We start from the raw sequence: 26,344 nt of genomic DNA, 5'->3' as shown, positions 1-26,344 counted from the left end.
GTCACCTTCCCCAGCTAACAATGATCTATTCTACATTTTTCTTGAACTTTGTACCCCCTTTGATGTCTCGTTTTCACACCTTACCCTTCCGTATCTCTGTGTGTCCCTCTTCCCGACTCTCAGCCTGAAGAGACTCTCAGTCTCGACCCAAAATATCACCCATTCGTTCTATCAGAGATGCTGCCTGTCTGGCTGAGTTACTCCAGCATTTTGGTCCATCGTCGGAGTAAACCAGCATCTGCAGTTCCTCCCTTCACGTTATAAGTAATGCAATACTCTACATATTTTTTTAATATACAAAGCTCAACATGATCTAATTATGTTCAAATTAAAGACGCAAATGCCAGATATTTAGGGTGGCAGATTGGCGCAGTGGTAGTGTTGCTGCCTTACAGTGCCAGAGACCCGGGTTCTTTTAACTAACTAGGCATTCATTTTCCTTCAGGGTTCAACAGATCCTCCTCTGATATAAAATATAACATTGATTTCTCTGCCCTGATTGAGGTCGCTAATACCCACCCTGTTGGAAGATATTACACTCTCTGGGTATCAATATTTTCCACTGTAATATTATAATGAAAAAAATCCGTTCCTTTTACCAGTGGTTTAATCACCTGTCTGTTGCTTATTTTTACTATCCTCACTAATATTAATATTCAGCTGCAAATTCAAATATAAAGATATCCCCTTTCATGGAATAACCTTTTGTTTTTCAAATTACACCATCATACTTTCGTAGGAAGCTTGACCATATTTTTTATATACAATGCGAAACAAAATCTAATTATGTTCCAATTAAAGACACAAATGCCAGATATTTAGCGTAGCACATTGACGCAGTGGTAGTGTTGCTGCCTTGCAGCGCCAGAGACCCGTGTTCGATCCTGACTACGGGTGCTGTCTGCATGGAGTTTGTACGTTCTCGGACTCGATGGGCCGAATGGTCTGTTCCTGCGCTGTATCTCTAAAGCCTAAAGCCAAACCAATGAGAGGTACTGCTATGACCATGTAATTCTAGCAATTAGCATTACTTTTAGTGGAAATTGCTTTAAGTTGACTCTAACAAGGGCAACTTGGACAGGATCCTGTATTGTGTATAGTATGTGCACCAATGTTGTGATTTATTCCTTCATAGAAGAATTTCAGTGTAGTGTTTAAAGACATGGAGTGAAAATAGCCTTTGACATATCTATTAAAGGGGCTGTAATTGAATTTGCTGCCTGCCCTTTACCAGCTAACTTCAATAGAAAAGACAACCGATACAGTTTAAGATAGAATGGCAATCTATTATTCCCGTCCCATTCTTTCCTCACTGGTCAATTTGCCAGAAAACCTGATTCAACAGGACACACATACCCCGGTAGTTCTCATTTATTTTTATGGCTTCAAAAATAACGCCTCTATAAATGATGAAATATATTTCCTTCATTGCTTTTAAAAAATATATATTATATTACACTGCCCACGTACATTAGTTTTCTCTCTTGATTAAATTGCATGGTGGCGCAGCTGTAGAGTTGCTGCCTAACGGCACTGGCAGCGCCCGAGACCCAGGTTCGATCCCGATTGTGGGTGTTGTCTGTACGAGTTTGTACCTTCTCCCCGTCACCTGCGTGGGTTTTCTGAGAGATCTTCGGTTTCCTTCCACACTCTAAAGACACACAGGTTTGTAGGATAATTGGCTGGTATAATTGTAAATTGTAAATTGTCCCAAGTGTGTGTAGGGTAGTGTTAATGTGCGGGGATCGCTGGTCAGTGCGGACTCGGTGGGCCGAAGGGCCCGTTGATGCATCTCCAAATTAAAATAAATGAAACTAATTCAATGACACTGATTTTCTTTACAAAAATAAAGGTTCGAAAAAGGGTTTATTTTAAAAGGTTTTGCCTACGTTATGCAAGAACTTTGCATTGGGTGTAGGGACTAATCCACTTTCCCTAGTAAGAAACTGCATCAACAATGCAAACTTGATTATTTATAGTCTCCTGCCTTTTTTCTCCTGAACACTGAACCAGTGAGACAAGTCGCACTGGCTCCATTAATATATTTGATTCCACCACTTGTCAGATGAAGTTTGCTGTCACAATCTGCTGCATACTGTTAAGTGCCATTAGCTTAATTCATCTTTTTTATATAAGCCCTCTTAAGATTGCAACAGAATTGGGTGATGTTCCATCATCACAACGTTTGGTATGTTGCCTCGCTTACGGCACACAGCTTTGATCTACTGAGGTTAAAAACAATAATGAAGCTACTCAAGTTGCTGGAACAGTCATTTTCCAATGAGTGCGAAAATAAACAAAATTGGTATTGACTTGTTAAGTAATAAAGCACACAGTTTTGTGGATATTTCCCCACAAACTATCCTGTCCTCGTAAACCTTTACTGCACTACTTCCACCAACTTCATGTCTCAGCAATCAGGTAGTTTGGCTACATGCTTTAGTTTAGAAACACAGCTCGGAAACAGGCCCTTGGTCTCACCGACCAGCGATCCCCGCACATTAACACTATCCGAATTACGCTAGGGACAATTTTACATGTATACCAAGCCAATTAACCTACAAACCCGTACGTCTTTGGAGCGTGGGAGGAAACCGACGATCTCGGAGAAAAACCCACGCAGGTCACGGGAAGAACGTACAAACTCCATACAGACAGCACCCGTAGTCGGGATCAAACCCGTAGTCGGGATTGAGCCCTGATTTCTGGCACTGAAAGAGCTGAAAGGTAGCAACTCTACCGCTGCGCCACCGTGCCGCCTCTCTGTAAAACCTCTTTAAACAAGGTTTCCCCATTAAACAAAGAAAATATTGTCACGGTACTTATTTCCCAAAAACTGCAAAGAAAAACTATGATCTACAATTTTACATTTTCCCCAACAACAGAGGCAAAACGTTATATACAGATATAAAGCATGCATGAGAAGAGAGGCGAGTGACTTTTAATTACTATTTCAGCATGTAAGGCAGTATCCCTGAGAAGCTATGGCATGGACATCTTATTTTGTTATTTGAACAGCGGAATAAAACTAAGCAGCTGCAGCAACCTATTGTTCTGCATTCGTAGTTGCATAGAATTCTTTCCATTACTATCACTGATTAAATGATCCATTTAACACTGTCCTTCTTCGCAGATAGATAAAACAGAAGACAAGTCACTGGAGGAGCGTGGCCGTATTCTCATTTCTTTGAAGTACAGCTCTCCGAAGTCTGGGCTTGTTGTCGGCATAGCGCGATGTGCACATTTAGCAGCGATGGATGCAAATGGCTACTCAGACCCTTATGTGAAAATGTAAGTAACAAACTGCATCATGGCACGTAAAACAATAAACAATAGACTTTAAGACTTTTGCCTCCATCACAGTGAGGAGGTGCCTGGTGAACTCACTGTGGTGGATGTTAATTTGTGTTTATTGTGTGTTTTGTTATTTATTATTATATGTATGACTGCAGGCAAGAAATTTCGTTCAGACCGAGAGGTCTGAATGACAATAAAGGTATCTAATCTAATCTAATCTAATCTAATAGGTGCAGGAGTAGGCCATTCGGCCCTTCGAGCCAGCACCGCCATTCAATGTGATCATGGCTGATCATCCACAATCAGTACCCCGTTCCTGCCTTCTCCCCATATGCCCTGACTCTGCTATTTTTAAGAGCCCTATCTAGCTCTCTCTTGAAAGCATCCAGAGAACCTGCCTCCACCGCCCTCTGAGGCAGAGAATTCCACAGACTCACCACTCTCTGTGAGAAAAAGTGTTTCCTCGTCTCCGTTTGAAATGGCTTACTCCTTATTCTTAAACGGTGGCCCCTGGTTCTGGACTCCCCCAACATCGGGAACATATTTCTTGCCTTTAGCATGTCCAAGACCTTAACAATCTTATATGTTTCCATGAGATCCCTCTCATCCTTCTAAACTCCAGAGTGTACAAGCCCATCTGCTCCATTCTCTCAGCATATGACAGTCCCACCATCCCGGGAATTAACCTTGTAAACCTACGCTGCACTCCCTCAATAGTCCTTCCTCAAATTAGGGGACCAAAACTGCACACTCTAGATACTCTAGGTGAGGTCTCACCAGGAGGACGTACATATCTGAAGTTTCTACAGCTGGCTAAATTAAATTTTAAAAAGCACAGCTAGTTTATACAACATATAAACTAGCTTAGATCAACAACTAAGTTACAGAGATAGGTTGAATAAGTTAGGTCTTTATTCTCTGAAGCGAGGAGGGTTAAGGGGGGACCTGATAGAGGTCTTTAAATGATGAGAGGGATAGACAGAGTTGATGTGGACAAGCTTTTCCCTTTGAGAATAGGGAAGATTCAAACAAGAGGACATGACTTTAGAATTAAGGGACAGAAGTTTAGGGGTAATATGAGGGGGAACTTCTTTACGCAGAGAGTGGTGGCGGTGTGGAATGAGCTCCCAGTGGAAGTGGTGGAGGCAGGTTCATTGGTATCATTTAAAAATAAATTGGATAGGCATATGGATGAGAAGGGACTGGAGGGTTATGGTACGAGTGCAGGCAGGTGGGACTAAGGGGGAAAAAATTTGTTCGGCATGGACTTGTAGGGCCGAGATGGCCTGTTTCCGTGCTGTAATTGTTATATGGTTATATGGTTTATATATGGTTATACTTTATGCCTGGACTCTGCGCAGACTTGCGGGAGGGTGGTGTCAAGTTGTTGAAACTACTGCAGCATCTTAAAACCATTCTTATTCCATAGAGGTGCTTGCCGCTGTGCAATTTCAGACCACGTTTAAACCTGAAAATTGCCTGGCCCCCAGAATGTAGCACAATCAATGATGCATTACTGACATTCCTTCAGGTGTATGGAAAGCCATTGTAACCACCACCGGCCAGTGAACGTATGAAGTAACTCCAGTAATGCACTGTGACACAACCACTGATGGAATATCTAGTTAGAAATCCTAAGGGAATCGTGAGGTAAAAGCTCTTATTTTTCCCCCTGACTGGATTTGTTTGAGAGCGAGACTTGGCGCAAATTTAACTTTCGAGACACAGCGCGGAGACGGGCACTTCGGCCCACTGAGTCCAACCGCAGACAATTGTCGATCTCCACATACACCAGCACTATCCTACACAGGAGGGAGGGTTTTACAATTTACTGAAGCCAATTAAGCTCCAAATCTGCACGTCTTTGGAGCGTGGGAGGAAACCGGAGCACCCGGAGAAAACCCGCGCAGGTCAAGGGGAGAATGTACAAACTCCGTACAGACAGCACCAATAGACAGGATGGAACTCAGGTATCTGGCGCTGTAAGGCAGTAACTCTACCGCTGTGCCCCGAACAGCTTAAACAATAGATCACATTTTTTTTCCAAAGTACCGTTCTTTGATTCGTACTGGAGATCCCTTCTATCCCTCAAATCAGAAATTAAATTCTCCCAATTATAAGCTTATTACAGACAATTGGGATACATATTGTGCTTCAAACTTATTGAGTGATTATGCAATTGAGAATTTTGTATAATCAGCTTGTGCATCAAGGAATATTTTACAAGCAGATAAATATCCTTGGAAAACAGTGCAGCGCCTCCTAGCGGCAAATAATGTTATATGCATCTGCTGTCCATGTTGTTTGTTGTGGAGCTGGTCAAGAGCGGCACGGTGGCGCAGAGGCCTCACAGCGCCAGAGACCCGAGTTCGATCCTGACTACGGGTGCTGTCTCTACGGCGTTTGTACGTTCTCCCCGTGACGCCGTAGGTTTTCTCCGGGTGCTCCGGTTTCCTCCCACACTCCAAAGATGCACAGGTTTGTAAGTTAATTGACTTTGGTTAAAAAAAATTGTCAATTGTCCCCAGCGTACAGGACAGTTTTAGTGTATGGGGTGGTCGCTGGTCGGCGCGGACTCGGTGGGCAGAAGGGCCTGTTTCCGCGCTGTATCTCTAAAGTTTAAAGTGAAGTCTAAATACAATATGATATCACTTTATTTATCCTAGGGGGGAAATTGGTGCGCTAACATTCATAAAACATAACAAGATCCATGAAATATGAAATTAAAATGATGAGTGGAAATCCAGTATTGGGGATGTACAAAGACTTGGGGGGGGGGGGCAAGGGAGCCAGTCTACCCCACGACAGAAGGGGGAGGAGTTGTACAGTTTGATAGCCACAGGGTATAGGGATTGCCTGTGGCGTTCTGTCCTGCATCTTGGTGGAACCAGTCTGTTGCTGAAGATGCTAAATGAAATAATTTCCGTCTGTGTGCTCGTTGGAAGAGTTATAAAGTTATAAAGAGTTATAAGTGGTTTTGTGCATCATGTATGTAGTGGTCTCTTTATGCAACATACCACAATTCCGAATGTGGTTTACCAAGCCCAAGTCACCCATTCCTTCTCTCCAGAGATGCTGCCTGTCCCGCTGAGTAATTCCAGCATTTTGGGTCTATCTTCAGTGTAACCCATCATCGTCAGTTCCTTTCTACACATTCAGAAACTGCCTCCTTGTCTGTCACCAACCTGCTATGACAGATGTCACCACTTAACTTCTACGTAACACCTATCATAGACAACAGACAAGATGAGCAGGAGTAGGCCATTAGGCCCTTCGATCCAGCACCGCCATTCAATGTGATCATGGCTGATCATCCCCAATCAGTACCCCGTTCCTGCCTTCTCCCAATATCCCCTGACTCCGCTATCTTCAAGAGCCCTATCTAGCTCTCTCTTGAAAGTATCCAGAGAACCCGCCTCCACTGCCCTCAGAGGCAGAGAATTCCACAGACTCAAAACTCTCTGTGTGGAAAAGTGTTTCCTCATCTCCGTTCCAAATGGCTTACCTCTTATTCTTAAACTGTGGCCCCTGGTTCTGAACTCCCCCAACATCGGGAACATGTTTCTCCCTTTTCCCCAGCAGTCTCCCTTCCCTCCAAGACAGCCATTACATGAGTTTGAGGTTTGCTGGCCTTCTCAGATTGGAGTGCAGCAAATGGTCCGAAGCTGTGCTAAATTGAGTGATGTTCCTTTGGAAACTGTGCTGTTCCCATTTCAGCATAGTTCTCTTGCTAAGCAACCCTTTTACGATTTTTTTCTTTGCAGGGGACCCAGACCTAGTCATTGGCACAAATGACTTGGCTCACTAAAAACAGATGCTACCCTCGTTTTATAGCAGGTTATATAAACTACTGAGGAAGGCGGCACGTTGTGCCTTTTACAACATCATGCACCCATCAATGCCAGACTGAACCTGCACTGGTGTGCAACTGAGGCCCACAGTAGTCCCAAAGATAGACACAAAAGAGACGAGGAATTTCTCTAGTCAGAGGGTGGTGAATCTGTGGAATTCTTTGCCTCAGAAGGCTGTGGAGGCCAAGTCAATGGATATTTTTAAGGTAGAGGTAGATAGATTTGTGTCAGGGGTTATGTGGAGAAGGCAGGAGAATGGGGTGAGTATAGAGGGAGAGATAGATCACCCATGATTGAATGGCTGAGTAGACGATGGGCCGAATGGCCTAATTCTGCTCCTATCAATTATGACCTTATCAGCCTACACATGGGGGATGCGCATTAAACTAATTTGTTGATGAAGATCTTGACTATGACAGCTCTACCTGTCAGTGATGTATTCCCTCTATGAGACCACCTATAATTTGAGTTTAGTTTAGAGAAAGACATAAAGCCCATTACCTATAGTTTTAGTTTAGAGAAACAGCGTGGAAACAGGCCCTTCGGCCCACCGAGTCCGTGCCGACCAGCGATCCCCGCACACTAATCCTATCCGACACACACTAGGGACAATTGACAATTTTTACCGAAGCCAATTAACCTGCCAACGTGTACGTCTTCTGAATGTAGGAGGAAACCGGAGCACCCGGAGGAAACCCATGCAGGTCACGGGGAAACCGTACAAACTCCGTACAGACGGTACCCATGGTCAGGATCGATCCTGGGTCTCTGGCGCTGTGAGGCAGCAACTCTTGAGTTGAGAGTTGATTTGAGAGTTCTTTTTCACTTCAGGATATGAGGTAGACGGAATCCGCTCAGCCTTTGAAAATAGGACCGTTCTCTCACGTTAAAAGAGAAAGCATTTGACCTTTAGTTTCACAGTTCTAGTGTAAAGGTTGTGATTGTGCTGTGCCCCAGCCACTGTCAGGGCAAATTAACAGTCACAGAACAAACCCACTATCACGGCCAGCTGAACCCACAAGGGAAACTGCAATAACTCCACCAGCGCTGTTATTCACTTAGAAAAAAAAAACCCAGTTTCTTTACAACCTGCTGGAATTGACACAAAACCAAACACCAGCCTGTGTATAAAAGCTGCATTTATATTAACACAGCTATATACGTTTTGTTGTAATGTAAGGTCTAAAACTGCAGTCCTCCGCTTGGAGCTGCACAAGACACAAGTATTAGAGATAAGATTACAACAGTGAGTATGTGCCCTGCATGCACATCCGCTAAAGCACTGCATGATCAGCTCAGTTATATATTCCGAACTGCGGAGCGCGCTGACTAAAAATCTCTCGGTAAAGGGCAACGTTTTTAATTAGATTGTGTGAGTATAGATAATGCCGCAACAAATTGATATGACACCAATGTTATTCTACTATTAGGCATATTTTTTCCATGGAAGAAAACAAGAAGGCAAAAAAAATGGGCAGCACGGTGGCGCAGCGGTAGAGTTGCTGCCTTACAGCGGCAGAGACCCGGGTTCCATCCTGACCACGGGTGCTGCCTGTGTGGAGTGTCGACATCCTCCCCGTGACCGTGTGGGGTTTCTCCGGGTGCTCCGGTTTCCACCCACACTCCAAAGACATGGAGGTTAATTAGTACGGGTGTCAAGGGTTACGGGGAGAAGGCAGGATAGAGGCCCTTCGGCCCGGGTTGCCCATGCTGGTCAAGGAGAATGGGGTTAGGAGGGAGGGATAGATCAACCATGATTGAATGGCAGAGTAGACTTGATGGGACGAACGGCCTAATTCTACTCCTGTCGCTTATGAGCCCATGATCTTATGACCTTACTTGGCTTCCGTAAAATGGCAAATAGTCATTGGATAGTGTGTAGGATGGTGCCAGCCGCTGGTTGGAGCGGATTAGGTGGGTCGAAGGGCGCTGTGTCTCTAAAGTCTAAATATGAATGTGTTTTATTATATTTTATTGCCTGCGTTTGGCGCACAGCTCTCTCAAACCCTCTAAACCCACAGCGGCCATGACAGTAAGCGTTCATTCAAGTGACCATAACAAGACTGAGTAAAATACAATCGTAGGACTGAAATTAAAGGGGCAATTAGAGCAGGGAATCAGGGAATGTAGAGGGGATTCAAGTGGTGGGGGAGGAGGGGGAAAGATTTAATAGGTATCTGGGAAACAACGTTTTCACACAAAGAGTGGTGGCTATATGTGACGAGCTGGCTGAGGAGAAAGTGGAGGCAGCAACGATAACAACTTTTAAACACATTTGGACTGTTACATGGAGAGGATAGGTTTACAGGGATATGGCCATATGCGGGCGGGCGGGCGGGTGGGACTAGTGTAAGTGGGGCATCTTGACCAGCATGGGCAACCCGGGCCGAAGGGCCTCTATCCATGCTCTATGACTATGACTCTATATTTGAATGCAGAAGTGAAATACTTTGAAGGCCTGTCGTTTATTCTTGAGACTCCAGCCAATCCTTTACTTTGGATTTAGTCCTTCTTTACCAGAGAGGCTTTCTTAAAATTAAACGAGAATTATTGAACATTATGAATATTTCTTGAACAGAAAATCTTCCTTTAGTTTAGTTTAGTTTGGAGATCGCGGCGCGGAAACAGGACCTTCGGCCCACCGAGTCCGCACCGACCAGCGATCCCCGCACATTAACACTATCCTACACACACTAGGGACAAGTCTATATTTATACCAAGCCAATTAACCTAATAACCTACCTGTACGTCGTTAGAGTGTGGGAGGAAACTGAAGATCTCGGAGAAAACCCATATGGGGGAGAACGTACAAACTCCGTAGGGACAAGCAACCAAGTATAGTCCGGAATGGAGTAGAGTATAAAGCCATTGTTGTATCCATTGATAATGGTAATGAGGGTTAGACAGGCATTTAAATTTAATTACCTCCATCATTTGATCCCAACATGCTGTCAAATTTTTGACTGGCTAACATGGCTAGTTTTGCTACCAGCATGTTGAAGCTCCCTTTATTACCAAATGGAGTTACATGGTAAGAGGACTTGTGTAGGAAGAAACTACAGACCCCCACCCATCCATTCCCCCTCTCTCTCTCTATCCCTCCCGCACCCAAGTCCCACCAGCTTCTCGTTTCCACCCAACAAACAGCTAACAATGGCCTGTTTCCTTTATCATTGTTACTTTTGTTGCATAACTTCCATTCATCGTGTCTTTGTCTCTCCACATCATCGTCTATATCTCTTGTTTCCCTTACCCCCGATCAGACTGAAGAAGGGTCTCGACCCGAAACGCCACCCATTCCTTCTCTCCAGAGATGCTGCCTGTCCCGCTGAGTTACTCCAGCTTTTTGCCTCTACTTTCAGAAGGAGGACTTGGCAGCTTCCGCTGGGCTGCCCCCGACACACAATCCGTTCCACTTTCACGTGTTCAGGGGCCTGTATACATTAGCAATACCTGCCTCATGGCACATGCACAGATGATTCAGCTAAACCAAGATGTTTGCAGGGAAATCTGATAAGCGTTCCAAAATGTTTCCTGCATTAGACTGACCACATGTGACCTGAATTATACATTCTTAAGTTAATTTACTTTAAGGCTTTTAATACCAAATCAAATTTGCCGTGATCCGAACTGGGCTGTGGAACACGCCACGCAAGGCATGTTTCACGTGGACACGTTTGTGAACGTGTTTGACGGGATCTTGTAGAAACATAGAGCATTCTTGAGGGATTGGACAGGCTAGAGGCAGGAAACATGTTCTCAATGTTGGGGGAGTCCAGAGTCATGGGTCACAGTTTAAGAATAAGGGGTAGGCCATCTAGGACTGAGATGAGGAAAAACCTTTTCACCCAGAGAGTTGTGAGTCTGTGGAATTCTCTGCCTCAGAAGGCAGTGGAGGCCGATTATCTGGATGCTTTGAAGAGAGAGCTAGATAGAGCTCTGAACGATAGCGGAGTCAAGGGATATGGGGGGGAAGGCAGGAACGGGGTACTGATTGTGGATGATCAGCTATGATGACAGTGAATGGCGGTGCTGGCTCGAGGGCCGAATGGCCTACTCCTGCACCTATTGTCTATTGTCTATTACGAATGCTGATATATCTCTCCGTTTTACAGAGAGAGAGTTAACACTTGTGCGACTGTAAACGGACAGCAAATCAAAGTCACAGACAAAAGGGGATCACGAGTAATGTTGAATTATTTATGGCGTGATCATCTCCACTGAGAGAAGTCAGAAGGAAGAGCAAGGAATTTCCCTAGAAGTAATAAAGTGTGTTGATTGATTACTGGAAAGTACAGTCATTCGTCAACTTTTTCCTGAAATACATTGCACTTAATTAAGTGATGGAATTTATTTGAGTGAAGTGGTGAGATCAGGCACCGAATCAATACCGTGATGATATGTGTAGGGAAGAACTGCAGATGCTGGTTTAAATCGAAGGTAGACACAAAATGCTGGATGGAGTAAAGGGCCTGTTCCACTTGGGCAATTTTTCAGCGGACTGCCAGCGAGTGTCAAGTTCCTGGCAGTTGCCTGAAAAACCGGGAACTGGAACGGCGACTGTCAGAGTGGAATACACACACACACACACACACACACACACACACACACACACACACACACACACACACACACACACACACACACACACACACACACACACACACACACACACACACACACTACACACACACACACACACACACACACACACACACACACACACACACACACACACACACACACACACACACACACACACACACACACACACACACACACACACACGCACACACACACACACACGCACACACACACACACACACACACACACACACACACACACACACACACACACACACACACACACACACACACACACACACACACACACACACACACACACACACACACACCTGCACACACACAAAGGCAGGGGCCAGGGAAAGCGGGGGAGCACTGTCTGAAATTCACACGGTGCAAAGCCAAGGTGATCCAGACACACGCCGCAATGAACAGGAAGGTTGATGCTGTAATTAAGACTGCTAGCACAGTCTACGGTAAGTCCTTTAAAAGAGGGGGGAGGGGAGAAGGGGGCGAGAAGAAGTGGAGACACTTTTAAGAAGCCAGACAACTTTTAATGCCAGAGACACACAGCTGTGAAGTTTGCGGGCATTTAACATTACCAGTCGGTTATCCTTGGTTCTGAAAACTCGTGCTTACGTTTTTTTCCCCCAATGAGCCAATGAAAATGACCAGAGATTAACTAAAACTACCTCCGACTGCCTCGACTACCGATAACTACATGGCGACCCCACTACAACATCACCTACGACTACAGGATTATTGATTTTCTCCAATTTTTGGTCGCAGAACATTTTTCAACATGTTGAAAAATTAGCGGCGACCATACTGAGGCCGCGACTAGTTCCCAGAATGCGGGAACTCCTCGCGACCATGAAGGAGACTCACCAGAAACCACCAGCGAACATGTGGCCACCACGTGCCGATCATGAGGCGAGCGCAGAGTCTCCTGCACTCGCCCAAAAAGACGCCTGTGGGACATGTCCTTAACTCAGCGGCACAGGCAGCATCTCTGGAGAGATGGAATGGGTGACTTTCGGGTCAGTCTGAAGAAGGGTCTCGACCCGATTCCTTCTCTCCGGAGATACTGCCTGTCCCGCTGAGTTGCTCCAGCATTTTGTGTCTACCGTGGTGATATGTTATGCCTGTTTGAAAGCCTGTGTTTGCACATGCCCTTTGTCCATGTTGTCAGTTGCCATCATTTTAATTTGCTGGCAATCGCTCAACAGATACTTGATGTTGTTTTTTTGCATAATGGATTTATTTATTGTCCTATACCAGCATAAGTTGGTATATTCAGTTCGATAGTTAAATAATACTTTGGCTTTGGGCTTGGGTTTTCTCAGTCGAGTGCTGATCCTGGAGTTATAGCACACGTACTTTGTGTTTTAATTGCAATTGAGGATTACTGTTCGAATGCCATGTCGATGGCAGCTTTACTGGAGTAGTTGCATATGAGTGCTCACATCCTTTGAAGGAATAGGGTGAAATGGCTGATACAGAGAGATCGTTTTAGTTTTAGTGTCAGAGATGTATCATGTAACTGGCCCTTCTGCCCACTGAGTCAAATTTATAACTTTGCTGGTGCCTTAACATGTCGACCCTCTGCATACTTTGTATATGGTGAGCAAGACAAAGAACTTAGAAACATAGAAACATAGAAAATAGGTGCAGGAGGAGGCCATTCGGCCCTTCGAGCCAGCACCGCCATTCATTGTGATCATGGCTGATCGTCTCTAATCAATAACCCGTGCCTGCCTTCTCCCCATATCCCTTGATTCCACTAGCCCCTAGAACTCTATCTAACTCTCTCTTAAATCCAGCCAGTGATTTGGCCTCCACTGCCCTCTGTGGCAGGGAATTCCACAAATTCACAACTCTCTAGGTGAAAACGTTTTTTCTCACCTCAGTCTTAAATGGCCTCCCCTTTATTCTAAGAATTTGACATATCATGTGTGATAATAACCTATCAATCAATCAATCCGTTCAGTTTCAGTTCAGTTTAGTTTATTGTCACGTGTACTAAGGTACAGTGAAAAGTTTTTTGTTGCGTGCTAACCAGTCAGCGGAAAGACAATACATGATTACAATCGAGCCATTTACAGTGTACAGATACATGATAAGGGAATAGCGTTTAGTGCAAGGTAAAGCCAGTAAATTCTGGTCAAGGATAGTCCGAGGGACATCAAAAAGATAGACAGTAGTTCCGCGCTGCTCTCTGGTTGTGGTGGGATGATTCAGTTGCCTGATAACAGCTGGGAAGAAACTGTCCCTGAATCTGGAGGTGTGCGTTATCACACTTCTGTACCTTTTTGCCTGATGGGAGAGGGGGGAAGAGGGAGTGGCCGGGGTGCGACTCGTCCTTGATGATGCTGCTGGCCTTGCCGAGGCAGCGTGAGGTGTAAATGGAGTCAATAGAAGGGAGGTTGGTTTGTGTGATGGTCTGCTGGGGTGCGACTCGCCCCTTGATGGCTGCGTCCACAATTCGCTGAGGTGTAAATGGAGTCAATAGAAGGGAGGTTGGTTTGTGTGATGGTCTGGGCTGCGTCCACAACGGTCCTGGATGGAGCTGTTCCCAAACCAAGCTGTGACACATCCTGATAAAATGCTTTCTATGGTGCATCTGTCGAAGTTGGTGAGAGTTGTAAGGGACATGCCAAACTTCATAAGAGTTAGATTGAGCTAAAGGAATCAAGGTATACGGGGGGAAAGCAGGAACGGGGTACTGATTTTAGATGATAATCAGCCAAGGTGGTGCTGGCTCAAAGGGCCAAATGGCCCACTCCTGCACCTATTTTTCTATGTTTCTATATTTCTAACTAACGGAGACTCTGGGTATAGAATACACAAACAATTACATAGGTTTAAGGTGAAGGGGAAAGGATTTAATAGGAACTGGAGGGGTAACTTTTTCACACAAAGGGTGGTGGGTGTATGGAACAAGCTGCCAGAGGAGGTAGTTGAAGCTGGGTCTATCCCAACGTTTAAGAAACAGTTGGACAGGTACATGGATAGGACAAGTTTGGAGGGATATGGACCAAGCGCGGGCAGGTGGGACTAGTGTAGCTGGGTCATGTTGGCCAGTATGGGCAAGTTGGGCCGAAGGGTCTGTTTCCACATTGTATCACTCTATGACTCTAAAGATTCAGTGCAAGATTTATTTGTTTGGCATTCAGCAATATGTGAAGTTGTTTCTTTTTAGTTTTGTTTAATTTAGTTTTGAGATGGAGCGTGGAAACAGGCCCTTCGGCCCATATATATCCCTACATCCCTTCGTTATGACCTCTTCCACAGCCAACAATGGACCATTGTGGGCTCCGCCTTTCCTTGGTCATCGGTGCCGGCTCTGATTTGGTTCTGAACCTTTTCACACCTCTAGTCTCCCTCTCCCCCCTGACTCTCAGTGTGAAGAAGGGTCTCGACCCAAAGCGTCGTCCATCCTTTATCTCCAGAGATGCAGCCTGACCCGCTGAGTTACTCCAGCATTTAGTGTCGACCCAACACAGTTCCACACAGTCTCACTCAGGCGGGAATGCCAGAGACAGCAGAGAGTGTTGGTGGAATCCTGATAGGAACAGGCACTCTGGCTGATCTTGGCAAGTTTCCTTTCATTAAAAGCCACCAAATGCAGAACGCACGATCAAATAGCTGCATCTTAAGAAGCAACATCATGATTATTCAGGATTTTGTTTTAGTTTTTAGTTTTAGAGATGCAGCGTGGAAACAGGCCCTTCAGCCCATCGAATCCATACCGACCAACAATCACCCCCGTACACTAGTTCTATCCTACACTCCATGGAGGAATTTACAGGAGGCAATTAACCTACAAACCTGCACATCTTTGGAATGTGGGAGGAAACCGGAGCGCCCGGGGAAAACCCACGCGGTCATTGGGTGAACGTGCAAACTCCGTACAGAAAGCACCCGTAGTGAGAATCAAACCGGGGTCTCTTGCGGTGTAAGGTAGCAACTCTACCGCTGCGCCACCCTGCTGCCCTTTCTCTTCATACATCATCTGTGAGGATGATGCCAAACTATGTAGCAATACTAAACAGTTACAGGAAAGGCAAAGAAACCAAAGCAGATTCCTTCTCTCCAGAGATGCTGCCTGTCCCATTGAGTTACTCCAGCATTTTGTGTGTCTACCTTCGATTTGAACCAGCATCTGCAGTTCTTTCCTACGCCAAGCAGATCATCAATTGGTTTCAAGTGAGAATTATATTTTATTCCAGTTGAAAATTATGCAGAAATTACATGACAGTATTTTGACCATGAAAACCTTTATGATCAGACCCATAGTAAGATAATGACTGTATAAATGGGCTTTGCTAGCCTGAATGTGTGTAATGAAGAAATAAAATGTGTAAAATTCCATGGTCAGGCCAAGACTGCTAGCGATCTGCTTGTTTCCTGCCGATTTTAACATTATTACCTCATTTACAGCAAATGGTAACATTTCTTATATCTAACTTTGACCTGAGAACAAATCGATTAGAAATAATATCATGGGTGGGAAGATTTTGGTGAAACTTTTGGAAGAGTTTTAAAACCAAAGAACTTTCTGGAATCAATCAATCAACCTTTATTGTCATCTTGCAAAGCAACAATTGTACAGTGCAAAATGAGAAGACGTTCCCCAGGGAATACCGGAGCATCGCACATGAAACTTAAATCATTTCACACATAATAACAGTAAAAACAATCCAGTCCCTGATGAAACAGTATAAATAGTTAAAAGCAGGTAAAACAGCAACATTAAAATACAGTAAAAACAGTAATTAAAATGTCCAGGGCAGCTGATTTGAGTGGCCAGTGCCAGAGTTATTAAAATGTCAGTGCAAAGCCACAGAATCAGGTGGAATGACTGTTTGGCAGCCTCACAGCCTGTGGCAAGAAGCTGTTTAGCAGTCTGGTAGTCCGGGCTTTGATGTTACGGTATCTCTTGCCTGATGGCAGGAGATCCAGGTGTGTGTGGAGGGGGTGCAGTTTGTCCTTAGCTATTTGCAGCTGAATGTTGACGTATGTGAAAGAAACGACTGATTGCACAAGCACATAGTTGTCATATTTTATCCATTTCTTCACAGATTGAAAGAGCCATTAAATATCTCATTGTAAGAACTGGCACAGCAGTAGAGTTGCTGCCTTACGGTGACTGCGTGGGTTTCTCCAAGTGCTCTGATTTCCCCCCACACTCAAAAGACGTACAGGATTGCAGGCTAATTGGCTCCGGTATAAATTGTAAATTGTCCCTAGTGTGTGCAGGATAGTGTTAGTGTGCGGGGATCACTGGTCGGCACGGAGGGCCTGTTTCCGTGCTGTATCTTTAGTTTAGTTTAGAGATACAGCGTGGAAACAGGCACTTCGGTCCACCGAGTCCGCACCGACCAACAATCCCCTCACATTAACACTATCCTACACACACTAGGGGCAATTTACACACACACCAAGCCAATTAACCTACATACCTGTATGTCTTTGGAGAGTGGGAGGAAACCGATGATCTCGGAGAAAACCCACGAGGTCAGGGGGAGAATGTACAAAACTCCGCACACACAGCACCTACGGTCGGGATCGAACCCTGGTCTCCGACTCCGCAAGCGCTGTAAGGCGGCGACTCTACCACTGCGCCACCGTGCCGCCCTGAACTAAACTAAACTAAACTTAGGCCTCCTTTGTACTGACAAACATTGCTGTAAAATGTACACACCATCATGAAAACGACGGCACTACAAATGTTCTTTTATTTCTTCTGAGTTTGCAAGCACTTGATGGTTTATGACTTTCTTCCAAGCCCTGACACTTACGCCAATGCTGATTTGTATTCCACGGCAGTCGATAAAGGGAAAATGAACCCCATTGGACGTAAATTGGGCTAGTTTATTTGAAGTGACAGATGCGGATAATTCTCTAGGATTAACAGCTACTAAATTATTTATGATCAAGAACACTTTCAAAAATGTGCCCATGGGCGTTTGCAGTCTGAGTTCCACTCCCACTAGGAGAGAGTTTTATTGTCGATTCTGTTTCACCAGCAGAGCCAGCGATTGTGGATATTACGACCTTCTGGGCCAAATGCAATGCTATCTATGCAGATTGCTACATTTTTTAAAACGGGGGAAAAAAAGTGAAGAGCTATTATATTTTTTTAAAATTTAGTTTAGAGTTACAGCGTGCAAACAGGACCTTCGTCCCACCGAGCCCGCGCCGACCAGCGATCCCCGCACATTGACACGATCCCACATACACTCGGGACAATTTTAAATTTTAACAATTAGCCAATTAACCTACAAACCTGAAGGCTGGAGAAACTCAGCGGGTGCAGCAGCATCTATGGAGCGAAGGAAATAGGCAACGTTTCGGGCCGAAACGTTGCCTATTTCCTTCGCTCCATAGATGCTGCTGCACCTGCTGAGTTTCTCCAGCTTTTTTGTGTACCTTCGATTCTCCAGCATCTGCAGTTCATTCTTAAATACAACCTACAAACCTGTATGTCTTTGGAGTGTGGGAGGAAACCGGAGCGCCCGGTGAAAAACCCACGTGGTCACGGGGAGAACGTACCAACTCCATCCAGACAAGCACCCGTAGTCAGGATCGAACCCGGGTCCCTGGCGCTGTAAGGCAGCAACTCTACCGCTGCGCCACCGTGCCGCCCATATCTGCACATGTTTGAACTGCACTTGCATTTCCACTCAATCGAAAGATGCAAGGGAGAATAAAAATTCCCAGAGCCATTCCTAAAAGTTTGATGTGCGAGAAAGATGTTCCGTGGCGCTCAGCGTTAATTACGGGTTCTTATCTTCCTTCTTCAGATGGTCCTCTGACTCTTATCTTTGCCGTGTTCGCTGGGAATTCCTCCTCAGTTCAATAATGCAATTATTATTTGTATCGCTGCTTATTTTCAGAAGAGAGATTTGGAGAGCAGATTTTGCACTCGGCCACAGAGGCACGATCACGCACGCTGTACCGGAAACGTGCTCACCCGCTAGATTAAATCCTCTCCTTAGAATTGAAAAGTCAGCTTGAAATGGGCAGAATTTCCTAGTGTGCCAAGCTATTGTAGAACCCCTGGCAAAGGGAATTAGATCTCATGGATTTACAGTAGATAAGAATTTTGTTTAGATAGATACAAAATGTGGAGTAACAAAGCGGGTCAGGCAGCATCTCTGGTGAGAAGGAATGGGTGAAGTTTCGGGTCGAGACCTTTCGTCAGACTGAGAGTCAGGGGGAAAGGGAACGGTGATGTGGAGAGATGTAGAACGAATGAATGAAAAATATGCAAAGAAAAGTCACGATGATAAAGGAAACAGGCCATTGTAGCTGTTTGCTAGGTAAGAATGAGAAGCTGGTGCCACTTGAGTGGGGGAGGGATGGAGAGGGAGGGATCACAGTGGAGAAATCAAGATTATTACCATTGGGTTGAAAGCTGCTCAAGCGAAATATGAGATGCTGTTCTTCCAAGTTTAGTTTAGTTTAGTTTAGAGATACGGTGCAGAAACAGGCCCTTCGGTCCACCGAATCTGATCGCCACACTTTAATACTATCCTACACACACTAGGGACAATTTTCTTTTTACATTCATACCAAACCTGTATGCTTTTGGAGTGTGGGATGACAGCGAAGATCTCGGAGAAAACCCACAACGTCAGGGGGAGAACATACAAACTCCGTACAGACAGCACCCGTGGTCAGGATCAAACCCGGGTCCCTGGTGCTGTAAGGCAGGATCTCTGGTGCTGTAAGGCAGTAGCTCTACCGCTGCGACACCGTGCCTCCCCGAGGGTGAAGAAACAACAGTAAAGTGGGAGAAAATGCCATCGAGAAATGAGATATGGGTCAAACACGGGCAAATTGGATGGGAAATTTGGGTAGCATGGACGGGTTGGGCTGAAGGGTCCATTTCCCTGATCTATGACTATTGAGTCTATGAGGAAGGTGAAGACTAACAGGCTGGAGGATGTGGAGAGTCCAGGATGGATCTGATGAAGGGCAAGTAAGGCCTCATTTAGAGCGTTGTATGCAGTTCTAGTCACCCCGTTACCAGAAGGATGTGGAGGCTTAGCTACATTAGCTACAGGAAGAGTTTGGACAGACTTTGGTTTGTTTTCTCTGGATTGTCGAATGTTGCAGGGAGACCTGATGGAAGTAAATAAAATAATGAGAGATGTCGATAGGGTAGACAGTCGGAACCTTTTTAAAAGGTTGGAAGAATCAAAGACTCGAGCCAGCTACGCCATTCAATATGATCATGGCTGGTCATCTAAAATCAGTACCCCGTTTCTGATTTTTATTTCCCATATCTCTTGATTCCATTAGCCCTAAGAGCTAAATCTAACTCTCTGGTGAAAACGTCCAGTCAATTGGCCTCCACTGCCTTCTGCGGCAGCGAATTCCACAGATTCACAACTCTCTGGGTGAAAACGTTTTTCCTCATCTCAGTCCTGGATGGCCTTCCCCCTTATTCTTAAGCGGGGCTGTACTCTCCTTATCTGCACGCGTGCAGTGTGGTATGATAAACAAGTCTGCTGGCAGCGGTCGGTATCGCAGGCACTTGGATTTAAACTCACAAAAAACAAATTAGACAAACTAACCAGAATTTGAAAAGGCAAAAGATTTGGGAATGATCAGAAGAAAGCGGGTGCCTGGAGAAAGAGTTTTTTTGTTGCATATTTAATTTGTCAGCTCCAATATTGGAACAAACACCATTGTTGAGACTCAGCACCCTATATAATAAAATTGATTAATTTTACATTTAAGTAAACATGGCTCGGAGAGCAGAACATCCTATCTGGTCATTATTCTAACTAATGGGCGGCATGGTGGCATAGTGGTGGAGCTACAGTCTTACAGCGCCAAAGACCCGGGTTCGATCCTGACTATGAGTGCTTGTCCGTACGTGACCTGCATGGGTTTTCTCTGAGATCTTTGGTTTTCTCCCACAATCCAAATACGTACCAATTTGCAGGTTAATTGGATTGGTATAAATGTAATGTTGTCCCTGGTGTGTGTAGGGCAGTGTTAGTGTGTGGGGATTGCTGCTGGTTGCGGACGGACTCGATGGGCCAAATGGCCTGTTTCCGCGCTGTGTCTCTAAACTAAACTAAACTACTGGATCATCTTACATTTCTAAAGAATCTCCATCATCTTCGCTTAAACTGCAGGCTCTGTGTGTTTACCCGATCTTTTCCCTCTCATGACTTGGTTACACCTCTACAAGATCACCCTTCATCCTCCTGCGCTCCAAAGAACAAAGCCCTAGCCTGCTCAACCTCTCCCTGTAGCTCAGGCCATCGAGTCCTGGCAACATCCTCATAAATCTTCTCTGCATCTTTTCCTGCTTGAACAGGATTCTTAAGGAGGAGATATTCAGGTTCTCGATAAGCAAATGTTTAGCACGATAAAGCCAGTAACGGCCGATCAAAGATAGTCCGAGGGTCTCCAATGAGGTAGTTCAGGACTGCTCTCTAGTAGCGTTGGGATGATTCAGTTGCCTGATAACAGCTGGGAAGAAACTGTCCCTGAATCTGGAGGTGTGGGTCGACAGTCAAGTGCTCACGAGACCTAAAGGGGCTGTCCCACTGTACGGGGTAATTCAAGAGTTTTCCTGAGTTTCCCCTGATTCAAACTCGGAGAATTACGGTAATAGCTGCTCGTAGGTACCGTTTCGTGGACATTTTTCATAGTGTTGAAAAAACTTCACGAGTTTCCGTGTTTCCCAAGTACCTGCCGTTAGCGTTACGAGCCGCTACGAGACATCCACGAGCTCCAACGTAGTCGCTACATACATTCTACGTACTTACCACGAGTTTGATTTTTTTTTTAAACTCGGGAGAGCTCTTGGGTAAACTCGCATCGTGGGGCAGTCCCTTAACGCAGCTAATGTATGTTTTTTATTTTGAATGCTGCAACATATCTTTAACCAATGAGCATGTTACTTCCTATTATCATATTGAACAGCAGACTCAGGTGGTGTATCTTTTTCTTATATGTAACAGATCACAAGCTTTCTGTAGGTACCAGGAGCTCAGAGACTCAACATGTAAATAATGAGCTGTCTTGTAAACGAACATCTCCTTGTCTGGGCGTATATTTGCTGTGCTTCTAAGCATATTGAAGACATTACACAATGATTTTTCCTCCAGCAAAATACTTTTCTAAAAACAATGCAGTTTGTTTAGCTTCTATGGGGTAATATTTAGTTTAGTTTAGAGATACAGCACGTAAACTGGCCCTTCGGCCCACCGTGTCCGCACCAACCAGCGATCTCCGCACATTAACACTATCCTACACATGCTATGGACAATTGTACACTTACTCTATACCAAACCAATTTACCTGCACACACATGTACGTCTTTGGAGCGTGGGAGGAAACCGAAGATCTCGGACAAAACCCACACAGGTCACGGAGAGAAGGTACAAACTCCGTACAGGCAAGCACCCTTAGCTGGGATTGAACCCGGGTCTCCGGCGCTGCAAGCGCTGTATTGCAGCGACTCTACCGCTGCGCTACCGTGCCGCCTGACAATGTGTCTGTCTTCACACTTGGACATATTCGGGTTAATACCCCAATAGCCTCCAATAAACCAGAGCAGATTCTATGCAAAGTTTGCATGAAATGGCTCCTTTAGGTTCAGGTTTGCTATTGTCACGTGTTGCTTGAGGTACAGGGTAAAGTTTTGTTATTGCGTGCTGTCCAAACAGATCATATATACCGTACATGGATACAATCAGTTCAAACTCAAGCACAACAGGAAAGATACAGAGTGCAGAATATAGTTCTCTGCATTGTAGCGCGTCTGTTCCGATAGTCTCCCACATTGTTACATGGCTTTTAGATACATATTGGATGACATACGTGACAAAACTGGTTTAAAAGATGACCGCGCTTAGCTCTGACAGACTTGCTTCAGGGGAAGTCCAGGACGTTCACTGCATGCCAGTCATCAGCGGAGATACATATCTAGCCCAGAGCTGGAAAACACAAGTATAAATTTAATACGAACATCTGAATATGTTGAGACCTCTGTACTGAAGCCTTGTATGTAACTGTGGTTCAGTATTTGTGGGATGATCTGTGTGAAGTTTTTGTTTCTAAGTAAGTCGTGCCAACACTGTATCTGCCTGCTGGGTGGCAAGCTGCACAAGGTCAGCCCCCGTCCTGGGATTTGTTATCTGAACTGTAGCCTGATATTTTGCATTATTTACCTGCTCCGCACAGTCTGGCAACAGGCACATCAAACGGATACGGCACAGATTATACTTCACGGCGATCGGCCTTTGTGTTAAGTTCTCGTGTCGTCGCACTTGACCCTTTTGCAACTTTGTTTTCCTTTTCCTTCGAGATTAAAAACAGCAGAAGGCTCAGAAATGAGATCCAGTAAACACCCCCGCAATAATGGACCTCAACGTAGCAGATAGACATGAGATGCTGGAGCAACTCAGCGGGACAGGCCGCATCTCTGGAGAGCGGGGGATGTTTTGGGGATGTTTCTGGCTCAGCCTGAAGTAGGGTCTGGACCCGAAACGTCCCCCGTCGCTTATCTCCAGAGATGCCGCCTGTCCCGCTGAGTTACTCCAGCTTTTTGCGTCTATCTTCGATGTAAACCAGCATCTGCAGTCCCTTCCCTACACATTCTACGCAGAGGATTTCAGTTACAACGGACGGATGTGCCCGCTGCGCCACCTCTCCCCACCGGCCACTAATGCCAGTTACCCGATGAGCTGGCGCCAGGTGGCAGGGGCTTCCGGCCACAGGAGCGGAGAGAGAGCGAGCACCATGAAGAGGGCGTGAGTAACCTGGCCCACCGCGTGTGGGGCCCAGTGCTCCACAGCTCCCCGGCCTGTGAATTTCCGCTTGTTTACCCCCCACTAACACCTCCTTTATCCTGGTCAAGCTGGCCATCTGCGAGGCACGGTGCCAGGCGGAAGAGAGCTAGATGCTAGCCCCGTTATGTCCGCGCCCGGGTGATGTTAGGGAGGGACATTGTTGTATAGCAGTTATTTAGTATATTGTAACGATTATAACATAGTTCTTTGGAAATTTAGTGTCTGTATAATTTGGTGATTTTGTTCTATGGGGGTGGGTGCTTCACCACGGTTTGGTTTTGTATCGTTCCAGTAATTAAATACATTATGTTTAAGAAGGAACTGCAGATGCTGGAGAATCGAAGGTACACAAAAAAGCTGGAGAAACTCAGCGGGTGCAGCAGCATCTATGGAGCGAAGGAAATAGGCAACGTTTCGGGCCGAAACCCTTCTTCAGACAATTAAATACATTAGTTACTAATTAAATACATTAGTTTTGATACAAAATCAAACGCCATGTTTCTTTCCTTGGGTTAAACTTTTCCTCCTCCCCTCACTCTGTTATAGCGGACAATCGGCATTAACGGACATCGCAGCCCTCTCCCTTTGTGCTCCGTTATTGCGAGGGTTTACTGTACGTCATTTTCTAAACTCTCAGTAACGTCTCATTCTTTCTCTGCCCCACAAAATGTGCCAGGGTGAATACGGGCGGCAAGGTGGCGCAGCATTAGAGCTACTGCCTTACCGTGCCAGGGACCCTGGTTCGATCCTGACTACGGGTGCTCTCTCTGCGGAGTTTGTACGTTCTCCGCATGGGTTTTCTCCGGGTGCTCTGGTTTCCTCCCACATCCCAAAGACGTGCAGGTTTGTATGCTTAAGAAAGAACTGAAGATGCTGGTAAAATCGAAGGTAGACACAAAATGCTGGAGAAACTCAGCGGGTGAGGCAGCATCTATGGAGAGAAGGAATTGGCGGCGTTTCAGGTCGAGACCCTTCTGTTAATTGGCTTCTGTAAATTGTCCCTAGTGTGTAGGATAGTACCAGTGCACGGGTGATCGCTGGTCAGCACGGACTCGGTGGGCCGAAGGGCCTGTATGCACGCTGCATCTCTAAAAACCAAAACTAAAAACTAACTTTAAGTCACTTAAATAATGGGAAAAGTACTGTGCATTTTAACGTTATTTTCTAAACGATCTACCTTGGAATTGCAACTTCTAATGAGTCACATCCTCCAACAATAAACAAAGGAAAATGTTATTGTGATAAAGGTTGTTCTCATGTTGCCGTTTGAATTTCCCAGCTGAGCTGCTGCTCATTGTAAATCAGCTGAGTTCATTGATGAGTGATCGTGACTCAAGGCTACGAGGGGAAGTAAAGAGAAACTGCACGAGGCAGAGAGATCCTAGTGCAAGTGACATTTCTGTGGCGGCCATTTGCATACTCAGCCTCATATTCATTGACCTTTGCTGCAATTATTAGTCCTTAATCTTTTCCTCCTCGCAGAAATGAGATCCATGCTGACGTCAACTGTTATTTGGCTCCGATGTAACATAAATGTCAGCAGGAAAACAATGCCTACTTGGAGATATTATGTACAATTCATCATCCTGATTCATAGCTTATGAATATTGTCAATTAGCTCTGATTATTGCAACTGCTCGGTAATGGTGTAGTTTGACTGGCATTTGCCTGCTGCTCAGAGATCGGCAGGAACATTCTCTTAGCTGACTCACTGGAAACTGAAACAGCAATGGGGACAATACTGTGTTTGCAGGGGATATAAAGACAGCTTAGTTGGGCTGGTGTAAACTTGCCATGACCCGTTGAGCTGGAACTGTTACAGAAGGCCCGGCTGAAATTCTGCCAAAATATTTTTTGCCACGGGTGCTCTCTGTACGGAGTTTGCACGTTTTCCCCGTGACATGCGTGGGATTTCTCCGGGTGCTGCGGTTTCCACTCACATCCCAAAGATGTACAGGTTTGTAGGTTAATTGGCTTTGGTGTCATTGTAAATCGTTCATAGTGTGTGTAGGATAGAGTTGGTGTGTGGGGATCGCTGGTCGTCACGGACTCGGTGGGCCGAATGGCCTGTTTCCACGGTGTATCTCTAAACTAAAGTAAAGTTCACTACTAATTAATATTCTTCATTGGGGTTTTATGTCCCCGACCATTTCCAAGACCCAGTTGTTCCTTCCTTTGCCAACATTTGCATTAAAGAGATGAATATTTCTTAATGCAGGGGTTGGCAACCTACGGCCCCCGGGCCGAATACGGCCCGTAATCCGAAATCATCCGGCCCGTAATTATCCAGCCTGCAGACTCCCATCATCTCCGGTATCTCCCGGGCCCGAGGCCATGGTGCCCAGGCGTGAGGACGCAAAGACGCAAGGAGGCCTGCGCTGGCAGCCGCAATGGCGGAGCCGCTGATCAGCTGTGAGCGCCGAACTCCGGATATACCGCATCCTGCGCAAAGTCGCCGGCACGGCCGTGCACCTTCTGTGTCTGGGCTTCACTGTCGGGATCAGGGTCGTCAATAGGCCGGGGACAAGTGAGTGCGAGTATTTGAGCTTCCGCCTTCAGGACAGAGCCAAGGCCGTGGTCCGCAGGTGCGCCATGTTGGTGAGCGCCTGTAACTAGGGGCCTCACAAGGGTGGGATCCATGTGTACACGTGGTAGATGTGGCCCGCCATCTGCTCACAGACATGTGTCCTGGCCCCTATGCAGAACAGGGTTGCCCACCCTTGTCTTAAAGGAATTGTGTTGCTTTCACACATTGTACTACTGTTCTATAAGGACATAGAACAGTAC

At 45.6% G+C, this 26,344-nt stretch overlaps 1 protein-coding gene across 1 annotated transcript in view; it reads left to right on the top strand.

Annotated features, from left to right (window-relative positions):
* Positions 1-26,344, top strand: part of doc2b (double C2-like domains, beta) — a 213,396-nt gene that overhangs the window by 161,425 nt on the left and 25,627 nt on the right. The window contains exon 6 of the mRNA XM_055658071.1: positions 3,134-3,291. Coding sequence (XP_055514046.1) covers positions 3,134-3,291 — 158 coding nt within the window. The remainder of the gene's footprint in view (positions 1-3,133; positions 3,292-26,344) is intronic.

The sequence above is a fragment of the Leucoraja erinacea genome, chromosome 28, assembly GCF_028641065.1.
Source record: "Leucoraja erinacea ecotype New England chromosome 28, Leri_hhj_1, whole genome shotgun sequence".
Taxonomy (NCBI): Eukaryota; Metazoa; Chordata; class Chondrichthyes; order Rajiformes; family Rajidae; genus Leucoraja; species Leucoraja erinaceus.
Note: the sequence above shows the minus strand (reverse complement) of the source record. Positions and strands in the feature narration are given on the sequence as shown.